The sequence below is a fragment of the Chanos chanos genome, chromosome 6, assembly GCF_902362185.1.
Source record: "Chanos chanos chromosome 6, fChaCha1.1, whole genome shotgun sequence".
Classification (NCBI taxonomy): Eukaryota; Metazoa; Chordata; class Actinopteri; order Gonorynchiformes; family Chanidae; genus Chanos; species Chanos chanos.
This window is the reverse complement of record NC_044500.1, coordinates 4,310,047-4,328,248: the sequence shown is the minus strand read 5'-3', so window position 1 is coordinate 4,328,248 and position 18,202 is coordinate 4,310,047. Positions and strand designations below refer to the sequence as shown.

The 18,202-nt window shown below is 40.9% G+C and overlaps 1 protein-coding gene across 1 annotated transcript; it reads left to right on the top strand.

Annotated features, from left to right (window-relative positions):
* Positions 1-2,911: 2,911 nt before the first annotated feature.
* On the top strand, positions 2,912-14,010 carry gap43 (growth associated protein 43). The gene is made up of 3 exons (XM_030776772.1): positions 2,912-2,941; positions 12,007-12,604; positions 13,925-14,010. Exons 1-3 carry the CDS (start codon positions 2,912-2,914, stop codon positions 14,008-14,010), a joined length of 714 nt encoding a protein of 237 aa, XP_030632632.1.
* Positions 14,011-18,202: the final 4,192 nt, after the last annotated feature.

The window sequence follows — 18,202 nt, the reverse complement described above, 5'->3', positions numbered from 1 at the left end:
CACTGAGCAGTCTGGTAGCATCATGTCTCCTGTGCAAGAAGACAAAGAGAAGAGGGGGGGGCAGTGAGAGAGAGAGAGAGAGAGAGAGAGGGAGTTGTTAAAATGTTCCAGAGAGGTAAAGAGCGGATGAAGGTAAAGATGCATAACTGTAATTTCAGACAGAAATCCTAGTTTCTGTCAAATCGAACTGGTAATTTTGTGAAAGATGAGAAGCTAAGGCGTAACAGTGACTAGAGTGACAAATTGAAAGGCCTGTTTTAACCTGTGAGGAGATCGAACATGCTCTCTTGTCCCGCCCCTCACACAGATCAGCTTAATCAGCAGAACACATGCCTGTCGTCTTGTCCTTGGGCCACTGTGTGTCTGCATGTGTGTGTGTGTGTGTGTGTGTGTGTGTGTGTGGAGGGGACACTGATGGAGTCTGACAGACAGTACCATGGTCCTTTGCGTCGGGTGCAGATGTTTGATGCCTGGTATCCTATTCCTGTCGCGTGTCTTCAGCTCTTTCACGCCTAAGAGGCGGGAAGAGTAGTTTAGGTAACACACAGATTAAAAAATGTAGTTCTAACATATCTACTGGGTATTGCCTCGCCCCAGAGACAGGCAGTATTGTTTAGTAAGACGCAGATTAAAACGTGTTTAAAATATCTAGCGGGCAATTTTCAGACAGCAGTGCTCTGTGACACTAACACATCCTGAGGGCTCTTCTATTTACACAAAACACAACTTTTCTTCCGTCACAAGCCCGTTCTGGAGTATGCAGTCCTTCAACTCTGCAAAATGTTTGCTCTTGTACAGCCCAAGAATCTTGGCATGATTCTGGAATCCGTCACGTAACACTGGAATCTGATCCGACCGCAATCTTGAAATAATTGCAGATCCCAGGTAAAACTGTGGAATCCTGGGATGATTTTGGGATTCTTGTCCGGTGTCCTTGAGTGAGACGTTTACCCTACGGAATAACACATTGGAATGTCGAGGGTTCTGATGCCATTTCAATATTTATTCTGCTGTTCGTACCGTGCTGTGTTTCTCTCTCAGTAAATTATTTTGTGTCTTAAGAGTTCAGATTTCATGTGCGGCTGTTCTCTGATGCTGCATGCTTTTCTTGAGCCAGTCAGTTCAGTAGAGAGCGGCTTTTATCGGCCCTTTCTCTTGTATTATGTGCAGACACGCAGTGGTCCTGCATAATGGCTTTGATATGATAATGAGAAAAAAAAAGGATGTGGCATTTATCAGGCAAATTACATATTTCTCTTCAGGCTGAGCAAACCCTCATTACCTTATTAATCTAATAAATTTAATCTCTTTTATTTCCTCTTCGTACAGTTTTCATTTGTTCTTCATTTGCCGTAAATGTAAGATAATTGTTTAATCAAAATACAGCTTTGTTAATTATGGTCTTCCAAATTAGAATGGATGTTTGTTTGAATGCTGGTCAGGAGGCACAATGTGTTCGGTAGAGGGAAGCCAGGTCATTAATTTATGCTAGCCTGCATGACTAAGTTACTGCGTGTGTTTAGCTCTGCATCAATGTGGGCGGGAAGGTTCAGGGAGTCAGAAAAAGCAAATCCTTGTTACATGCTAATGCACACTCTGGAATGTGCAGTCCTTCAACTCTGCAACGCGCTCACTCCTGTTACAGCCCTAGAATCTTGTCGTGATTTTGGGAATTCCTCGCGTAATTCCGGAAACTGGCTGTAATTCTGAATTAATTGCAGTGTCATTACATTACGTTACATTGCGTAGAGCCCTGGTGAAATTGTGGAATCTTATGAGAATTGTAGAATTCTTCTCTTTGTTCCTTCTGAAATAATGTTACTAATATGTCTCCTGTCCAGGCCATGACATGGCTCTGTGGAGCCTCGCCTGTATGATCTGTGTGTGCTTGTGTGTGTGTGTGTGTGTGTGTGTGTGTGGCATCTGTGGGCGGTGGTCGGGGGGGGGGTGAAGGAACAGGTTCCAGCTGTCTTTGTTGGCTGAGTGTGCATGTGGTCACAGAAACAGAGGAGGGGGAGAGAGAAAGAGAGATGCCGGAAACAGGTCTTACTTCAACACCCCTGGGTTTTCAGTGGTCACTGATTCAGCACCGTTTCCATGTGAACAGCACACTGAACATGCATGACATATTTAACACGGTCTGTTCACAGGACTGCACAGGTTTCAATGCCGGATAACATCAGTAACAATGCATGCTAATGTGGCTCTAATTGCAACAGTGTGAGATGCCAGTTTATGAATGGATTTTTCCTGAAAGAAAGAAAATCATTCCAGCAACATATGACCAGCCTTTTAATATGACCACTGCCCTAAACTGAGGTGGTGTGGGTTTGGGGGTGGGGGTGGGGGGGCTGGCGATTGGGAAGTGACCTGTAGACAGATTGGAGGTATTTAATCATTCATATAAGGGAGCAAACTGGGTGGGGTTGTAGCTTGCACAGGCAGTCAGTCGCCAGTGGAAGGAGGTGGGCTGGGGGGGTGGGGTGGGGGCAACGGGTGGATTCATCTGTGAGGGAGGGAGAGAGGGAGGGGGAGTGTGTGTGAAAAAGGGAGGGGTTTATAGGGTGGGCTTGTAGTCATTGTTAGCCTGAGAGGCAAAACGAAGAGAGGGAGAGAGAGAGCGAGAGAGAGAGAGAGAGGGGGAGAGCAAGAGAAAGAGAGAGAGAGAGAGAGAGAGAGAGAGAGAGAGCAAGCAGACAGGGAGCAAGCGTGTGCAAACTGTGATGAGTAAAAGCATTAGGACCCTCAGCTGTTGATACAGCCAGTGTGTGTGAGTGTAAGAGAGCGAGAGAGAGAGAGAGAGAGAGAGCGAGAGAGAGAGTGAGAGAGAGAGAGCGGGAGTGAGAGAGAGAGAAGTGAAAGGAGAGAAAAAAGGAAGGAAAGAAGGGAAGAAAAAAGGGATACCACAAGTATGCTCTGCTGTATACGAAGAAGCAAACCGGTAAAACTCCTTAAATTCATTTCTCTTTTTCTCTTCTTCTCTTCTTCTTCATTACTCAAAAATCATTTATTCACAGCAATTAGGGAAACAATGTGCGTTGAATTAGACTGTGTTTTTTTCTGACTACTGTGTGGAGCTAATTCTACAATTAGGCTTTGTCAGGCCAGAACCGACTCTTTTGCTAGCCATAAAAAAAAGCCTGACACGCCTTGTTAATGTAATTAGCATTAGAGTGAGAGGAAACGCGTCTAACAGATGCCTCTCAATTTGAAACCATGTCACTTTAGCTGCAATACAATGCTAAGCCATCGGATGATGTCAATTAGTCATAATTTAACATGTAAATGCTGATTTCTGCAGAACGTCCAACCTGTTTGTACAGGTGCATTGGTAATTTCTGAACGGCTTTGATGGTCAAATTAGACAAGTGTTACTTCTCAGTGGAAAGCCCAATTCGAGGAATGACAATATTGAAGAATAAGCAAATGGGTCCGGTGCGATTTAATTTCATGACGGTGGGTCTTAATTGATGTGGTAATTCGTAACAGAATGTGTGTTTCTGGATGTTGGGGAGCAGCGGTGATAGAGATGTGAGTTTGAGCTGAAGAGGGGGGAGAAAAAGGGTGGGGTACAGGCGCTGTGAACTCTTGAGGCAGTAGCATGGATGTAGTCCCCAGGGAGACCAGCGGATATGAATAAGTGTCTTAACGGGATTTGCTTTGCTCTGGGACACAAAGTGTATATTGTCACCGGAGACCTGATTAGGTTTAGCGCTTTATCTAGCGCGCAAATACGCACTTTCACGTTTGTTTGATCTCCAACATCATCACCATCGTAAAGAAGACTGGGTTCCTCTTCATTTCTGTTTTCAAGAAACCTAAGTGTAGAGAGGGTTGATTTTTTTAAATTAATGTGTGATAAATACAGTTCTTCTTTGGCTGGACGTTATCTGGAAAGTGGATGGGCTCAGAGCAAGTCGTTTAAATGGTATTCGTCTGTTGGAACTGAAGTACTGAATTCCCAGCAACACTTGTTTGCTGATTAAATGTCAGCGTGTATGACTCATTTTTGTCTGTACCAAGCTGAGAACATTGCATCTGGGCGGGTGAAGATTCTCACTCTCAAAGCTCCAATACTGCATTAAAAATGCCGCTCTAGTCGCACAAAGCCGCTAAAATCAAACCCTGCCCTGTCGGTCTATCAGCTATGCCGCTTACTCACACGGCGTCGCCAACAGCCACACTGTGTTTGAGGAATAAGTAACCATGTAATGGGCGACACTTTGATATATCGTTGACTGTGAATGTTTAATACTTAGGAGAGACGAAAGGCACATCACAAACGGCACATGGTAAATGTTGGTAGAACTCTGTAGGCTTAAAAGTAAGACAGCGGCGTAATTTTGAGAATGTTGTCTTGATGGTATTGGCAAATGAGGCGTGTTTGAGTCTTGCTGCCTTTGTTCTTCAAAGACATGGCTAATTTCATTAAAACACCGAGACCTGCCGGCCAATGAATTCTGTATAGGGATGGAATTAGCGGTTAATTACGATATACGCTTTGATACCAATGTATAGATATGACAAGAGTTTATGACTGTTTGAGAAAGCACCCCCCCCCCCCCCCCCCCAAAAAAAACGAACGTCAACCTAGCCGGTGTCTGTATAATATACCTGAACCCCCACTCCTGCGGGAGACTGAGATCTGAAAGGGTGTGGTGTGCTGAGCGTGTGTGTGTGTGTGTGTATATGTGTGTGTGTGCGTGTGTGGTTAGCACAGAGAAGACGGGGAGAATTCGCTGCAGACTGCAACCCCCTCTTGTCTGGTTCGTTTCCAACGGCTGTAAAAACCGGGGCACCTTTTCTGTAACCTAGATTTTCATGAATTGTGTAAGCACCTCTGTTGTCAGGAATGTACATCAGCTATGAGTTCGCATGTATTTAACGTTCTCGATGGCAATTTGACCAGTTTTAGTGCAATTTGGTGTACAACCACAAACTGAATTATCACATTAAGGGGCATTTCACTTAGGTTTTTATTATTAACAGCCAAAACAGGTAAGCGATTGCGAACGCCTCTCCTTTTCTTCTCAATACAGTCCTCGCCTCACTTTTACTGTCTACTGCATTTCAATCAAGCACGGCGATAGAATGCCCTCGCTTGAATATTCATGTTTGGAAAAGGGCTTACTGTCTGCGTTTATGCACAGTGATTGGTAATTGCGGTTTAATGATTTTGCCGTTGTGTCTTCCTCCTCTTTGCCGAGATGAAATCCCTAATGGGTTCGAAAGTGAGGCGGCATTATGACGCGTTGGGGGAGGATGAATTTTAAGATCCATCTTCGACACTCCACCGGGGTGTGGTTCGCGGCTTAGCCTGTCTGCTCTACAAACGATAAGCTCCGAGGAAAATCTTTATTCAAAAGACAGCGAATCCCTTTCCAGTTACTTTTGTTTTTAAACACCATTTTTTTTTCTTAATAGCAAATGACATTTTAAATAAGCTGTTAGTATATACATTTTAAAATACCTCACACGATATTATCATGTTTTTTATGAGGTCGTTTGGCGTTTAGTCGACTATCATTCAGATCAGTCTCAGTGACAAAGTAGTCCGTTGGTGTGTTTAAAAAAAGTTGAAAACCAGTTTTAGTAAAACGTCATCCTTCACATTTGATATATGTCATAACTATGAAATGAATGTCGCAGAAGTTAGATCGAATGATTTATAATTTCAAACTCTCATTACCGTATTTATCTAACTGCAGACGTAAATTGGGCAGAGAATGTATACCAACACAGATAAACTTGACGTTAGTCTGCTATTATTTTAGGGCCATGATTGATAAATCTATAAACTACATTATTATAGCTATTATTGAACAATTACCCGGATATAAAAAGGGCGTTATTGGCTCAGAAAGCCCCTCTCCAGCAGTGCATTAATCTTCTGTTCTCTTGGCAGGGAACCAAATGATTTTGTCTTATGGGGACAATCTGTGTGTAAAATATAGGTATTCTATTAATTCAGGCATAGCCTACTTTAGCCTCGCAGCTTAGCGTATCCTGTAGTAGGATAAAAGACTGCCCAAGTAAATATAGTTCCCCTGATATATTATTCCTAGTGGCTTCTCTCTCTCTCTGTCTCTCTCTCTCTGCCACACTGATTGGTCCAGATGACTTATGGTTGTCAATTGATATGGCCCGCCAAGAGGAAATGGTCTATGTCAGTCATTTTGATTGGATACACTCCCTTTTCCAGTCCTTGGCTCTGAGTAATATAGACTATCACTCCTTCACACTCAGTTTGACATCATTCTCTCATTCAAAACGATTTACTGATTGATAGAGCAGCTGTTAACCAATGATATTCAATTTGATAACATATATGTGTCCTTAAACACTTTTACAAAGGTTTGTCACGCCAGTGAATCCTACCTCCAAAAGAGGCCTGAGACTTATTCTTGAGGAATACAACACAGGGACACGTGGATGGAATAATTTAATCGCTGCAATTATTATTATTATTATTATTATTATTATTATTATTATTATTATTATTATTATTTTCAATGCTTAGTATTTTTTTCTACATCATTTTAACCATTTAAACCAATTTACTACCTGACACATTAAAAAGGAAAACCAAAAACGGCAGGATTTCATTTTCTAGGCCAAACACTGAGTTGCAGTATCTCAGATATGGTGATGACCATCGTTCAACACAGAAAAAAAAAATTCTCTTTTTCAACATTGTATTAGAATATTCTCTCATGGACTACTATCAAACAATGGCACTACGTGTAGTGTGCAGGATGACTACATGTGTGTATTTTGTTTGAAAATGGATTTGCCATTGACTGGTGTGATTATATACAGCCGTATTATTGCTGGTGATGTGAAACAAAAGGTTTAACTGCATTTAAGGCTGTGCCGGGTAGCGTATGATGTCATAGTCTAGAATAATGGTCTCGGGTGATTGTAGAACACACGGGTGTGTATGAGTCACAGGGAATGACTCATTCTGACACGATTCTTAATATCACCCGTATTACGGGAAAATCACCATACCAGGCCAATCCTATGAGCAACAGGTACTATAATAGTCCTACGGGCAGAGGAACGTGTCATTTTTTTAAACCACACCTGTTATTCTTCAATATAAAATGCATCCGTATTCATTTCGAATCGGTTTCCTTTATTTAGGACTTAATAAAATGTTGTACAACGCGTAGCGTAGCACATTTGCGGATCCGACACTGATATTACCACCTTTACACTCAAGAGATTTAGTATTACTCTGTGTAATGGGTTTAATTTCTCGGTATAAAACACGTCTGAAACAGACCCCCACCCCCAACGCCAGAACCACGCGGAATAGGCCCTAGCTTGACACGATATGACATTTACATTTGCATCTTAGATTGCAACAATCACGTATCAAGGACAGTTTGAAAATCTCTGTGAGATGCTCACCTCGTATGAACCCGTTCACCCCACTGGTGGAGAGGATCCAATAAATTAAATAGCGACGGGAGTCTGTTGGCCTCATCTCAAATCCTGAGTGTGCACTCTTGCCCCGCGCGGAGTCCATTGAGGTGAATAACATACCGAGGAAGTGTGAGGAAACAACACAAAGTCCATTATTAGTCTAGCCCTGGGCAGCACTCATCGCAGAGTTACAGCCTATTAACGCCATCCTTCTTCAAGTCACTTAGGAAGAACCACACTCAAACAATTTAAATCCCCATGCTGATGTATGCGATAAAAGTTACATTCTAATTTGCTACTCATCGTGTCACGCGTCGGTATACCCTGCCTCACAGTCGGTTAAATCAGAGCGGCAGAGAAAGCGATTCTCTGTAAATACAGAGAAACTTTGAGAATCGTTCGATGAGAAGAGAACCATGTTACTGATGAGAACATAAGAAAATCAGTCTTTCATGTCTAGTACACAATAATCAATATTATTTAATTCGTTATTCTCCTTCATTTGCGTTTCTCTTTTGTGTAACAGTTTGTGTACTTGTGTTTTCCCTATGTTTTTGGTAATTGAGTTTAATTAACCATTTATTCCATCTTGAATGTATTGGTCATGCATAATTTATCACAACTTTCATCTTTATTTATGCATTTCCGTTGATTTTTTCCCCATTTGTTTTTATTAGACACATATGAATAATTAAAACAGACCTTTATGTTGGTGGAGAGCTCCATCACGGGATCCTGGTGAGTAAGGTAATTATCAGGCCTTTATGTTAATCCTGAATTGTCTGAACTCTTTACAACCCTTTTCCTACTCCTAACCATTTCATAAACACACCCTCTGTGTCTCACAGATCTGTGGTTCTGAAACTAACGTAACACTACCTCCTCCTCACGCAAAACTATGTCTGCTTTCCCACTATCACACTCACACAAAAACCTTTACACTATCACCCAAAACTATGTCCACTGTCTCACTGTCACACTAACACAAACCTTTACACTATCACCCAAAACGATGTCCACTGTCCCACACTCACCCTAACACAAAAACCTTTACACTATCACTCAAAACGATGTCCACTGTCCCACACTCACCCCAACACAAACCTTTACACTATCACCCAAAACGATGTCCACTGTCCCACACTCACCCTAACACAAAACCTTTACACTATCACTCAAAACGATGTCCACTGTCCCACACTCACCCTAACACAAAAACCTTTACACTATCACCCAAAACTATGTCCACTGTCCCACACTCACCCTAACACAAACCTTTACACTATCACCCAAAACGATGTCCACTGTCCCACACTCACCCTAACACAAAAACCTTTACACTATCACTCAAAACGATGTCCACTGTCCCACACTCACCCTAACACAAACCTTTACACTATCACCCAAAACGATGTCCACTGTCCCACACTCACCCTAACACAAAAACCTTTACACTATCACCCAAAACGATGTCCACTGTCCCACACTCACCCTAACAAAAACCTTTACACTATCACCCAAAACGATGTCCACTGTCCCACACTCACCCTAACACAAACCTTTACACTATCACCCAAAACGATGTCCACTGTCCCACACTCACCCTAACACAAACCTTTACACTATCACCCAAAACGATGTCCACTGTCCCACACTCACCCTAACACAAACCTTTACACTATCACCCAAAACTATGTCCACTGTCCCACACTCACCCTAACACAAACCTTTACACTATCACTCAAAACGATGTCCACTGTCCCACACTCACCCTAACACAAAAACCTTTACACTATCACTTAAGCCAATCTTAACAAGGCAGGGAAACTGAAAAAGAATGGTGTTCAAACACTTAAAAAACCATAGTCACTTTACCAGTAACAACACTATTGCCTAATCCTCTGAAAAATCCTCACCTTTCAGAAGACAGCTTTAACTAAAGCAAAACCTACTGTACTAAATATGCAAATGTGTTTGGTAGTTCATAATTAATGATTCCATTTCAATTCTGGCAGAAAGACTAATGTTCATAAGTCAATGCTGTGAACATATCAATGATGATATTATTTATTATTCCCGGTTTCAACACACACACACACACACACACACACACACACACACACATATATATATATATATATATATAGAGAGAGAGAGAGAGAGATATAAATATATATATATATATATATATATAGAGAGAGAGAGAGAGAGAGGGAGAGCGAGAGAGAGAGAAAGAAAGAGAGGATTTAAATACATAATTTAGTTCTCTCAGATGCTCTGGATGCAGCCCCTGAGTGAGGTTGAGTTCGTGAGTTTGTGAGTTTGTGAGTTTATGAGTTTGTTTACCGTCATTAGCGGTGGGAAGAGTGTGTCAGTGCTTTAGTCATCTGCTCTGATCAGGCATTGTGTGCTTTAACACACCTCTAGCATTGCCAGGCAATGTACCATGAACCAGGTAAAACCATAGCATCTCAACTCCACACCGTCCTCATTAGCAAATCACCTTCACATTCTCTTTGATAGCTCTGCTTAGACCCCACTGTATAAGGGCTTTCATTTCATCTCTCTGGTTCTTTTGCTTATTTACGGTTAACGTAAAGCCATGTGGTGATATGTTGAAAAGTTTAAATAAATTGCCTGAAAACAAAATCCGTTCTTGACCCCTACCAGACAGTTAAGGGAGAGCAGAGCCAAGGGTCAGCGCTGAAATGTCAGCGTCCGTTAGATCTTTGCAAAACCTGGGCGAGCAGCCACCGTGAAGGATAATTAGGATGTGCCACACGGCCAAGTGCCGGAGTCACGCACTTTATAGACAGCGAAGGACTGCTTCCCTGTTAGATCATTCCAGCAATGAACAAATAAATATATAAACATTCAGCTTAAGAGAGTAAATCACTGAAGATGACTCAGTGAGGAATGCGTAGGATACGGTATAGATCTTACATAAAAACCATCTTTTATTTAAAGGATCTGGTTCTGATATGTGGGATATCCATTTTTTACTCTGTGAGCCTGTCTCTGTTTATGTGTTCACAGAGTTGTCTGTGATGTGCTACAGAACTTACAATATCTAATACTGACAGACAGGCTTTAGAAACGCAAACACTGTAGCACGCTAATCATGAACCAGCTAATCAAACTCACGTTTTCAAATCAAATGTTGCTGAATTTTCAAGTCATGTGACATGGCGTTGTGGGTCTTGTTATTTGGGGTGGGGGTGGGGGTGGGGGTGTTTGAGATCTGTTAGACAAACATATGCCTCCTATAGTGTACCTAGGTGCCTCATCAGAGAATAGAAATCGTGGGGCGTGTGTCTCCTGCTGTGGTTGTCTGATGAGGGTTTTGCCCTTGGGAACCTGTGGACCTCCCTCTGCTGTGGGCTTACTGCTGGGTAACCCTCCATTCTGAGCCTTAATTACCATTTGAACCCACTTTATTCTGTGTGTATTGGTATGAATACTAGGTTATCATCAGAGTCATTATTTACTCGGCAAACACACAGAGATGGCACATCCTCTCTTAATTATGAGTGCTATTGTTTGAGTAAGAGGTTAGTGCCATAGTAACGCTAAATGACTGTTTCTAACGGTGTTATGAGAAACAGTTCAATAGTTATCACACTGTTTTCAAAGAGTAGAATAAAACATGAATGAGAAAGTTTGGTGGTGAATCTTTATACTGTTTCTGCTGGTTAGTCCTGGTTAGTTATTAAAACATGGATTAGCTATAAGTGGTTACTGGCATGCTAGTCACAATGGAAATATTGGGGAGTACAGTATGGGGGACATTCAGGAATTTCAATCATGATTTCATGGTTTCAAGAACTCAGGCCCAGTATTTGCATGTAGATATTAGGTTAAGGAATACTTTTTTCCAGCTACAATCTCGGTGTCTTCAAATACCATTTTCTGTCAGGCTTAACCTCTGATTTTCAGCTAACGCGTAAGAAAATGCACATAAACAATGTTATGCATTTCGGAGTTCCAAAATAAGAGAAACGGCATGTGAAAGTCATTCCTCAAACCCTTCCTTGACCCCAACCCCACTCTGGCTTTGATGTGGTAATCTGGGGAGCAGGGTGAGATTGTGGATTGATTCAGGAGTCAGAGGAGAATCTCTCTGTAATCCTTACAGGCTGAGTCGTCCAAACGGATTCTGAGCACGTGCACTGAGCCTTCAAAATCCTGTGAGAAAAGGCTCCCATAGATAGAGTCAGATAGAAGACTATACGTCTGCCCTTTTCAGACTGGGGGTTTGGTAGTTTGGCTGCGGATGTGGTACACGATTGTTTTGGACCTGAAAAGTTCTGATTTTAACACATTGTTTAACTTGTCTGAATAGAACCACACCGCAGCACTGAAGAGAACATACTTTCTGTCAGTACTGATTGCCATCAGTTTAGATTAAAATGAAGTACAGAGATTTCTCTTTTTCTTATATTTTTTTTAATATTATTAACGTTACAGCTAAACAAAAATCTTCCTTCAAGGACTTCACAGGTGTCATCCAAAAAAAAAAAAAGGATGTTTGTAATGTGTTGTTTCCTTGTTTTCTTTTTCGGGCCGCGGCGTCAGGTTGAGAAGAACGAGGAGGCGGATCAGGAGATCAAACAGGATGGGAACAAACCGGAAGACAAAGCCCATAAGGCTGCCACCAAGATTCAGGCCAGCTTCCGCGGACACATCATCCGCAAAAAAATGAAAGACGGCGAAAAGGAGGATGAGACGCCAGGGGCGGAGGACGGGGCGGCCGAGGGGGAGGAGAAGAACGAGACCTCGCCTCCCGCAACTGAGCCGAACGGTGAGGTCGCCAAGGAGACCACCGAGGAGACCAACAAGGCCCAAAGTCCTGTCTCAGACAAGCAGGCCAACGGAGCTCCTCCTACAGCCACGCCCACCATCGACGCCCCTGCGACCACGCCCGTCGGAACCGCTGCGTCCCCAGTGGCGTCGGCCACTTCACCCGTGACCGGCGCTCCCTCGGAGGCGGTGAAAGATGAGGCGAAGGAGGAGGAGGTGGAGAAGCCCACAGAGACGCCCGCTGCGGGACAGAACACCTCCGAGAGCGATAGTGCCCAGAAAGAGGAGAAAGAGGAGAAGGCAGAAGCCAAACAAGCCGACGTGCCTGCTGCTAGTGTCGACGAGACGACTGATTGTGAGCAAACAAAAGATGGTGAGATTAACCACGTCACAATGCCCAGTGCAAACAATGTGCTTTGGGATTGTAACACGTTCAGGGACCACGCACAGTTTGAGGTATTAACTGTAACACAGTTCCTAGAGACTTGACTAACTTTACTTCATCTGAAACAAGGACTGCTGTCAATATCGCACATATGTTTCAGTAAGTTTCAGTTCTTTTCTGACCCCACGAAATCCTCAGAGAGAGGCCTCAGTGATCTCTAAGCATGCTCAGCCGTCTTTACAGGAAGCATATGCTCACTACTGCCACCTGCTGGAAGATTAAGGCAAGCTAAAGACTAAAGCTAGCATCCTGTGACAGATAACTCTGTACACTGATCATAATAAACTCCTCTAAAAATAATTTTAAAAATCCATTTAATGTTTATATGAAAGCTACACCCCCACCCACCATTATTTTCAAAGAAACATCAATAACTGGGCTTCCTACATCACATAATAAAATATTGAATTAGTTAACACTCGACATTTGAAGCTGTAGTCAAAGTTTGAGTGGCTAATGGTTCAGAGGCGGTTGGCAGTACTGTTTAGAGTGGGCAGGGAGAGAGAGAGAGAGCGAGAGCAGTCTAAGTCTGAACCTAACTGAATTACCGTATTGATCCCTCCTGAGATATTTTAAAAGTTTCTCCTCTAAGTGATTTGTGGTTTCAGCCAAACAATCTATTCCGACGCAGGTTAATCGACTGGATGCAAAGTGCATGTCCAAGGCCACAGCTGTTTCGCACAGGCATTTCTGCAGATTCCGCAAAGCTTCATGGACACTAAAAAAAACAACAAAAACAACAAAAAAAACCCCATACATAATTGTGTTTGCTGTCAGTTTACAAGGCAATTTGCTCTTTGGAACTGCAGTCTATTCCTGGAAATGAATGCTGGAACATTAGCCTCGGAAACACGATAGAAAACGATCCCTCTGATATGACCTGTTTGTAAACCCTTCTCAGTTCATAGATCTGATCAGAACGGTCAACTGAATCAGAGACGATCAAATCTGTTTTTTTCCGCCCTTTCCCAAGATACGAGGCCAAAGAACAAATCAGACTGCACTTGTAAACTTTCTGGCTATGTTTTACTTAATGCCACATTGGTTTCGGCTGGGTAAGACTTGAGAGTGAAGGTCACCGAGTTTTTGTGTTTAAAAGTTGCAGTGTCTTACTTAACGTTTTACCTCACTCCAAATTACTTAAGTTTTACTTAATTCCACAGTGGTTTCGGCTGGGTAAGACTTGAGAGTGAAGGTCACCGAGTTTTTTGTGTTTGAAATTTGTCGTGTTGTGTCGTTTGCTTTCAGATGCTGCAGAGGAGTCTAAACTAGAGGCGGAGGCTGTATTGGAGGCGGGTCAAGCGGAGGCCGACAACACAGAGGAACAAACTTAAAATGACGCGACATGAAAACAACTATTAATACTTTAAGAAAAAAAAAAAGAGAGGTTTGCTCTTCAACCTGTATGGAGACAGTCCATTTTTATTTCTTGGTCCTCTATTTTTCGTGTGGCAATGATTTTCTTAAAACCTGGGCTGGGGGGGGGAGGGAGTCACCGTGTGCATCTATGGGCTCAAGCTAGGAGTGAAGTGTCTTGGTGCTGACCGCTTCTTTCTCATAAAGAGTCAATAAAGAGAAATCAAACAAACCTCACCAAAGGACAGGTCATTTTCCACACTCCACTTAGTCTGATATAGCCCGGTTTACAGTTTTCAGTAGCTGACTACTCACCTTTGTATCTTACCATAGTATAGCTTCGTTGCTTTTAGAATTAATGAAATAATAGAAAACGACGACCACAGGTCAGAGTTCTTTGTTATACATTCTCTGCCAGCATTTCATGAATAGCTTGATCCATCCAACACATTGCATGGGAGGCCTCCATTCAGGAGAAACTAACTTTCCGCAGTCACGGTGCAGAAAAAACGTGTGGCTTCTTTTCCATGTCCTTGATGTTGTTATGACAGTTTGATATAAATTGGAATTATTCATGCACTGATATATATATAAAAAAAAGAAACGTGAAAAAGTAAAACGAATGAAAATTTAAAACGAAAAAAAAACAAAAACAAAAAAACAACAACAGCCTTTTCTTATGTTCAAGTGAGTGCAATGTCAAGTTTGAATCTAAAGGAGTAAAATTGTGAAAAAAAAAAAAAATGGTTTCCGTGTCCGTTTTCAAAATAAAGAAATGTGCCAATTACCATCAAAATGTGTGTGTTTTTCTTTTTCTAAATGGCAGTGGTTCATTACCCTTATCCATTTCATGTGAAAATATTAAATGATATCCCCACTGATTTAGATGATCTATCTTAAACTGTTCGTGTTAAAGTCAGTTAGCCAGCTTCCCACACTGATTAAGCAGAACTCTGATGAAGGCTAAACATTTCATCAAAGTCTTGTTTTTTTTTTCTCCCAAGCGAACTTAATGACACATCTATGAATACATTTCTCACTTTGTAGGCTAAAATTTTGCTACATAAGTAATATAAAACACTAGACACTGAAGTGTCCACAGCTTCACACAAAATAAGTCAGTCAACACCTCCCAAACAGGATGGAAAAGACAAGGTTCAGACCACCTCAGGGCTCCTGGCTCATGACTGACAAGCTGTTCCGTTTGCTACATTATCTGTTACTTTGGCTTCACCATGTGGCAGATGACAGAATTACAATATCTGTCTTAACCCTTTTTAAAGTACTCATGAAAGATCCATACTAAATAATACAAATTCATAATATGTCAAATGAATGTGGATTATTATTTTCTTGTGTATGCCTTGCAGTTCACAGACCGGCGCATAAAAATGAAATGTACAAATAAGGTGAGTCCTAATTTTGGTGTCAGACAGAGTAAATGTTCAGTGCACTGATACCTTAAAACCATGAAGAGACGTTACACACTGTCCTAACCATACCAATGCACAGAACACTGTTACACAGTATCAGATATACACGAATGTGTATCTTTTTCCACTATGGCACCTGGTGTGACATCTTATCTAATGGAAGATGGTAAGAGGTCTTCAGTAACGCATTAATCCTTATTATAATATGAAATTTGTAATTAACAGTGTAAAACCATAAGGAACAGTGTTTTATTCCCTATAATTCTAATGGTAGATTAAAACAAAATAAAAACTAAAAATACTAAAAGTCTGTTGTTTAACCATCACTTTCAGGCTTTGGAGATGTATTTTCGAAGGATTTCCAAATTAAGAATACACAGGTCGTTTTTATTTGCATGTTACATGAATAACATAACTGTAATTTTTTGTCTGTAGCTGTCCATCCCTCTTTCTACCCCCCAAAAATCACTCCCAGGATGCATCTCTTCAACACATGAACCCACTTCAAAAATACATAACATCAAACTCAAAGAGCTTTATTATCTTGTTTTGTTTTAAAACATGTCATTGCAGTACATTATCGTACTAAATCTTCTTTAGAAAGGGACGGTAAGCACAGCAAATCAAAGCCATTAGAAGATGTTCGGAGCACAGACATGAAAAGGGAAGAGTTTCTTTTTTTTTTTCTTTCTTTCTTTTCGTCTTTTGGGATTTCGATTCTTCAGACAGGGGGAAGCGCAAATGTGTCTCTCCGTTCGGAAGAGTTTTGACAGCGGAGTAAGACAATTTCAGACAATTTTAGTGGGAGACTTTATAACTTCAAAAAAAAAAAAAAGGAAAAGAAAAAGTCTCTTCTTTCAAATCGAAGTTTTCCGGAGAGAGGAAATATCATAAAATGTAAGTCTACACATAATGGATGGAGAATTAGCAGGCCCAGATGGCTTAGTACCTTAGTACAAGGGTAGCTATGTCATAGCTTCTTTGACTGCTTTGATCATGAAAAACAACGTAAAGTAAAATAAAATAAAATAAAACAAAATGAAATAAAACCCCTAAGCAAACACACAGACAGTCAGCAAGGTGTTCTGTACATTGACATTAATCAATGAGAAAAAGTATTAGACATTATTTTCAAAGACATTGTGCCTCATGAAGCACTTAGTAAAAGCAAAGTAGACATGAATCAGCATTTGTTTAGCAATTACCTTCATACATTTACATAAGCAGGAGAAGAATGTGCATCCAAAGGCATAGCCCTGTTTTTTCTTTTCTTTTTTTTTTGTCTTGTTCTCTAAAACGTGACCAGTCAGCCTAAGTGATCCAACGTGATCCTGTTACATGAAATAGGAGAGTCCAAATGCAGGCCTGAATTTTTTTTAAAAATCTCTAATCATAAACAAACAAAACAAAAACAAAACCACATTCAGACCAGTCAGACTGCATTTGGGCTCTGTATGCTGATTGGCTGTGCACAGGTTCTAGGCTCAGGCTCTAAATGCTGATTGGCTGAGGACAGGTTTTAGGCTTGCATTCAGAGAAACAATCGACTTTCAAACATATTAGTCTGCACATTCTCTGAAGAAGAAAACAGAACCTTTGAGAATATTACATTGTCTCTGACAGTTGAACTGCGTTTTGTGAGAACAAGTATGTACAGGCAAGAGTTTGGCTAGAGCAGAATCAGAGGGAAGATCTCTCGACCTTCCCCATAACACTGAGGCTCTGTCTTGTTTCTTACAGAAATCAAATCAAATATATTGATGAGAAAAATTGAGGAAATACAAACCGTCTGTTTTTAGCATCAGTAGAGCGAATGTTGTAGCACCCCCCCCCCCTTTACCCCCAGGAATCTCTCTTCTTTTTGACTATTATATAACTGTCCTGGCAGGCCAAAATTCATTAGTCACAGATGTTAGATGATCTATGATTGACAGCTGGAAGTTTTTGTAGAGCGTGTTTTTGCTGTTTTGACAATCTGCCCACGTGTGTTTCCAGATTAAACGTGAAAATCTTACGTCACTGATGTGAATACTTTTGGTGAGAACACAAAACAAACAAACAAACAAAATTTAGGATTCATCAAACCAAGAAAGGCATATCTATTAGAGATTTGAAAAGTTCAAATAAATGTGTAAAACAATTCTTTCTAAATCCTTATAAAAACTTGTTCCTAATTGTCATTTCTGACATGGTGCAATCATATGCAACCATAGATAACTAGAAATTAATCATTAATAAATGGCTGACCTACTTAGAAACCTGGACATATATTAGATTTTTTAATATATATATATATATTTATATATATTTATAAGGACATTGGATTCAAGTATATATACACATACACATCATTAATGGAAATAGCTGGAAAGAACAAAACAAACAAACAAACAAACAAACAAAAGTAAACAAATAGAGCAAAGCAAACACAGAGCATTCATTGGTGTCCTACACTTTCACGTGTGTGCAGTCAGACAAAACAGACCACAGACATACAGTTACCCACTGAGAACTTGTCATGGGTGACATAGCTTCAAAGTGTTATGTGAGAATACAATCATTACCGTTAGCTTTTGTTAAAGTTATGCAAAAAAACAAAAAACAAAAACAAAAACAAAAAAACAAAACAAAACAAAAAAACCCAAAACAAAACAAACAAACAAACAAAAAAAATCCCAGCCTGTCTGTCTGTCGTCTCACCACACAGGATACAAAAGAAAACAGAAAAAAAAATCCC